General features: G+C 38.5%; 1 protein-coding gene across 3 annotated transcripts in view; it reads right to left on the minus strand.

Annotated features, from left to right (window-relative positions):
* LAMA2 (laminin subunit alpha 2) overlaps positions 1-6,000 on the minus strand; it is a 452,538-nt gene that overhangs the window by 306,468 nt on the left and 140,070 nt on the right. For all 3 annotated transcript variants that reach the window (XM_023759137.1, XM_014461101.2, XM_014461100.2), the window contains exon 4: positions 4,045-4,287. In XM_023759137.1, the coding sequence (XP_023614905.1) occupies positions 4,045-4,287 (243 nt within the window). The remainder of the gene's footprint in view (positions 1-4,044; positions 4,288-6,000) is intronic.

Consider the following 6,000-nt stretch of genomic DNA (forward strand, 5'->3'; position numbering starts at 1 on the left):
AAATATTTGGCTGCAGTTGGTCTGCCACAGTGCATATTAGTACACAGCCTCAGGCTAGAATGCTTTGTAGTAGATTTTTCTCCAGTTTTCTTTTCATAGCAGGGAACCAAGTAGAGCAGCTCCTGATATCGGTTTAAGTTTGCTTGTAAAGTATAATCATAAACATTTTACTCCTGGGTTACCTGTCTCAAGGACTTTTGATGATAGTTCTAGTGTTCTAAGAGTTTCCCTAAAGATCAGAAGCTTATTTTAATAGCTGCAAGATCCTTTGTTGTATTTTCGAGTATACTTCAGCAATAAAGATACGGGGACATTATCTTTCCTGTGTGAGATTGATTAACTGACACCCTCAGGATTTCCTCAGTAGAGATGTTGGGTAGCACTTAATTATCCACACAGTGTCAAACAGCCCTTGTGAGCAGTGGTAAATACACATCTAGAAGATGTAGGATTGGACCTATGGGATTTAGCTTATGAAGTGAAATGATTATAAGATTTGCCATTAGAAGATCTGAACGGGACCTGGACCAGAGATTTATTTTGAACGTGTACTATTATGTGACCACAGGCAAGTAAATGTTTTGGCTTCAAGTGCCTCCAAAACTTTGGTGATGATCAGATAAAAGAGTGTAGGAATGTGATTTGTCATTGATGAGACAAATAGTACACAATATGGTTTTCACCAATATTATTGATAACAATCACAATAGTTAACCCACTAATCCTCTTCATTTCCGTAAGATTTGCATCTTCACTGAAAGGCTGTGTCCCTACTTTGGTATTGTGGGGGGCGAGGGGAAATGATGAAACAACTTCAAATCTTGCATGACCTGCTATATTCCATCATGGGATGTTTGCTCAGGATTTCAGACTTGATTTTAAAAGTCACGAACAGGATGAGTTGGGTTGCCCAACAGATTTTCCAGAAAACCCCAGACATAGCAGAAAGCTGTGTCCTTGTTCCTTTCTGGTGTTCAGAGGACACACTGGATTTAAACAATAGCTCCAAAAATTATTGGTTGTGGAACTCTGGACAAGTTATTTGAACTCTTTCCCTCAACTGTAAAATGAGACAAGTATTAATAGATATGAATTTATACTTGTAAACTCTTTGGTAGTGCTTGCCACAAAACGGGTGTGCAATACCAGTAAATGTTAGCCTTGGTTACTATTACCTTCCTGGCCCTGGGTTAACCCATAACTCTCATCTGTTCCTTTTGGCCCTTAAAACATCAGCAAGCTCATGGTTTTTTGCTTTGCTTATTCCTTCAGTCCTGTCTAGTCACCCTAGCCTCCCCTAGAGTTGACCCCACAAAACACCATGGCATGGCTTTGCCACTTCATGTGCCCAAATCTCAATTTAGGCAAAGCCAGCTCAGTCATCCTGTAATAAGAGTGGACTTAGCCAATGCTAGCTATTGAACCAGAGAATTTGCTATCATATTATATAGCCCATAAGGACGCATTGCCATAAGTGACCTAATTTGATCTTCATTGCCATACAGGGAATGTATTAGTTTACTTGTCCACGCCCCATGGTTAAAAGTGGCAGAGCTATATTTGAACACCCTACAAGACAGCAAGCTGTGCCTCTGGCCTTCTACCACAACTTTGTGCTCTGTACTCCGCTCTACAGAAGCTTACCCTCTGTTCCAGTTCAGTACATTTGGGTAGATCCTATTCTACAACACGGAGATAACAGGTCTTACATACTAGTGCCATCTCCTTAAGATTCCCTTCTTTGGTTTCTGTGGCCTGCGTGATTTTTCAGCAATGCTGCATTAATTTAACAAGGATTTATTGATACTTTCGAGACACAATATTGCTGGGGGGAATCTATAAACTGGTCAACAGAAATCCTCTTAATTTTATCTTTATTTTATTATAAAGGGGCATTTTCAAATACAGAGAGTTTAAATGAATCATGGGTTTGATGTGTGTGTGTGTGTGTGATTCCAAAATATATCAAGTGTTCTGTGTATTTCAACTGGAGTTAAGCATTCTGTTTTCTGGAGGACGCCAGGTGAACCTCCTTGTAATGAGGCACTTCATGCTGTTGTTCCTGGTATTCACTGGCCCCATGTTGGTCAATGCAAGAATTATTTTCAGAGAAAGGATGTCTGAAACCGCAGATAATTATTTCCCTGACTCTCTTTTCAAAATGGATACGAATTAGTGCTACCCTGCTGCTTCTCTGTAGAGGAGCAACTCCACAGGTAATTGAGAAATGCTAGTTCCTCATTTCCATTCCCACATAAACTCACACAGGCAATCACGTTATGCCCTTAACAATATTACATCAAAGAAGGATCTCAGAAACATTTATTAATGCAGTGTTGGGTTTGTTTCTCCATGCTCCAGTATTTTCAATTCTAAGGATCACCATAATGCCAGGTGATAAAAAGAGGAAGAAAAAATCCCATCTCTCCATATAAAAACCTGTCACATAGGAAATCAAAATAATATCAAAGCTCTATGTAAAATTTAGAGAAAAAAGGGCATCTTCAAGAATTAATGATGGGTTCTCCAGGGAATTTGATATAAGCCTGCCATGTTTCAGAAGCAGAATCAAAGTGAATCTAGGTTCTATTTGAGCGGCAGTCAAAGAGAATGGGAGGGATTGTGGGAAGAAGGAGAGGAAATCATATGTAAATAACTTAAAGGTCTCTCTGCAGCAAAAATTACTATGACAACCATGAATGCTTAGTTTAGAAGAGTTTAAATTTGAGTTTGCGTGTCACCTCTGACACGCGTGTCATAGGTTCGCCATCACTGATCTAGGGAGTGTCATAAGGTCAAGCCTAATTATGCTAAGAGGACTGTGCCCTCTAAGCTGGGACTTGTTTGTGGCTTTGCCAACAGGTCAGTCTGAGGCTTAACCCTATAGGCGCGCCCTACAACTTAGCTAAGGTTTGGGTATTTGAGAGGAAAATAATAATAATAACAATAATAATAGTAACTACACAATAGTTATTATTTCAGTAACAACAAAAATAATTAATGCTTACAGAGCACTTAGTGTATATGCCAGCACTACTCTAATGCTTTAAATATAATTCATTCAATCTTTTGACAATTATATAAAGTAAGAACTATTATTGCCATTCCTAATTTATAGGAGACAAAACTGAGGCACAGAGATGGCTCAAAATCACACAGCTGGTAACAGGTAAAGCCATGATTTGAATCTGTGGCTTAAATCCAATGAATAAATCAAGAATCTTAACCACAGGATAAAAGATGCCACAGAGAAGTAGAATGCTTTTGAATTCAGCATATATTAAATATGTGATAAGCAAAGCCTGACCAAAGAAAAGAAACCCACCTTAGCCCTATGTGGTGACAGCAAAAACAAAACAAAACAAAACAAAAAACCCATAAAAGGATTTCCTTTTTTTAGGTCCTTTGTGTGAATTTTACTTCTTTCCAAATTCACTTCTTTTGTCCCCATCTTCAGACCAGAGTATAGACAGAACTAAGACTTCCTTTAAGGCAGCGATTCTCAACCTATGGGTCCGCGGACCCTTTGGGGGTCGAACGACCCTTTCACAACGGTCGCCTAAGACCATCGGAAAACACATATATAATTACATATTGTTTTTGTGATTAATCACTATGCTTTAATTATATTCAATTTGTAACAATGAAATTGAGGGTCACCACAACATGAGGAACTGTATTAAAGGGTCGCGGCATTAGGAAGGTTGAGAACCACTGCTAAGGTCTCAATCCTTCTTTAATCATTAGCAATCCTCATTGTCAGAAAAGTCTTTTTATATGTAAAATCAATCATTGACTTTCCAACTTAAACCCATTTCCTCCTCTCTGATCTTTATTGGAGATGGGAGATATGTACTAACTAGAGGAAGGTAGTTAAAATTCTAATCACCCTGGGTTTTTCCTTTTTATTTAATAACTCATTTAATGTACTTCTGTGAAATCCTATTTTAAAATACCCCTGACATTAATTACTGATATATTCAAGTCTTCCTGACAAGCCTGTTTGGCCATCTTACGTATAGTTATGGTGTTTTCTCATCTTACCTCTCCATTTTCTAAGGGGTGTATCTTGGAATAAAATGAGGTGCAGATGACCTCGTCGTCTTTGGAGTATGATGGCGGTCCAGTGCGGGGGTAAATATTGTAGAGGGTCAGGCACTCCGTATCCGTCACTGCATGGTACTGCCAGGGCTTGTATTCAACATCATCGAGTGAGCGTTCCAAGATCCAGTTTCCAGGCCGAGGGGAGTTGGCTGCTTTCACAATCACATACGCAATCTGGAACACCTGGGGAAGGGTGACAACAACAGTGTGTAACTGAATTCCAAAGTATTCTCACATTTTATATATCAAATAGGAGGCGTAATGCTACAGTGGATTTTATTTCAGATTTTATTCTATAACCCTTTATGTTCTGTGAAATGATATTACTGTTACCTGTTCATATTTAATACCTTCTTGTGAAGATGGGATGTTTCATTTTGACAGCCATGCCTTTCAAAGAAATGAATGAAGCTCGGATTTTAGCTCTCGCAAAACTCACTGGCATCATGTCACCCGATTGTTAAAGCTCCATTATAATCATGATCACCCAAAGCATTCATTACATACCAATTTACTCATCTTACTGTGTTACCGAGTATAAAGTATGAGTTAGAAATTCCATGTGTGAACGATAGTGCTTGATAGTTTAAAAGATATGCTTATTTATATTACCTAATCCTCCGAAAGTACCCCTTAGATACAGTTAGCTTGGCACAGTAAAACCAACACAGAGCTTGGAGGCATAGTCCTGTAATCAAGTTGTGGCTTCAGCATATATGTGACCTTGGGCAGATTATTTTACTTTTCTAGCTCTGAGCTTCCTGTTCTGCAAATTAGGATCAATAATAAGTATACAACTGAGAGGCAATTTGGATTAAATGAGATAATATATGCAAAATACCTGGCAAAGGACTTGGCAGTAAATTATTCACTAAATGTCACTTCCTCTACAACCCCAAATAGAAAATAATGGAAAAGAAATTCTAGCACAGCAGATGATTGATTGAAACTGGAACATATCAAATGAAAGGTTTCTGTACCTTCTGTACTAGAGATAAATGTGTAAAAATAAAAGGGCGTCAGAGTGACAATAGAGGGGAATGTGGCAATCCTCTATTTTCAAGTCTACATCAAATTTGAAGATGTAAAAAAAAATACCTTGGATGTTTTGTGCGAGTGCATATGTGTGCATTCACCAGTGCAGTCCCAAAGTCTAAAAGAATCATGTGCAAACATTGAGTCACATTTATGTGCAATGCTTTGGGTAGAAAGATACATCCAAACGAATCCATGGGTTGGTAATATTGTAATAATGAGACATATGAAAAATATACTATTAATAAAGCAACAATATATGTTTATGCTCGGAGATATTGGAAGCTTAACAGCTCTAAGCTTTGAGCGACTGAGGAAACTGGAAAGGTACAACTGGGAAGGCAGACCCGCTAATGTGATTAAAGGTTCCGCTGGGCTGCAGGGGAAATTCTGCAAGAAATGTTCTAGAAATAAACTTGATCTGCTTCAGTTTTGACATGAGACCTTAATGAATACATAAACAGTCTTTATGGTAAACTCTAAAGGACTGAATTTAAAAATATGAAAGGTTGGTACAGAGGGGCAATAGGAGTGGGTCTGATGCAGGTCTTTTGAAATGGTCTGAGGTCTTTTGAGATCTTTACTAGAAGGTGGGAACACTTATGTGTAGTGAGGAAAAAACCACCAGTTATCAAATGATTGAAAGGAGGCTGGTATTTGCTTGCTTTCTAGGCACAGTTGTCAAAAAACCAGTGGCAAACATACTGAAATATTTCTGTACTTGCTGGTGAATTGCTGCAGCCCAAGCCTCCCAAATGCCTCCTGTCCCCTGAGACCAGCTGGTTAACCTCAGCATAGCAAAAATCTGCCAAGACAGCTCTTCTGATTGGTCTGTACTTTGTTCTGTTTTAAAAAATTTTT

Source organism: Myotis lucifugus, unplaced genomic scaffold, assembly GCF_000147115.1.
Source record: "Myotis lucifugus unplaced genomic scaffold, Myoluc2.0 scaffold_150, whole genome shotgun sequence".
Lineage (NCBI taxonomy): Eukaryota > Metazoa > Chordata > Mammalia > Chiroptera > Vespertilionidae > Myotis > Myotis lucifugus.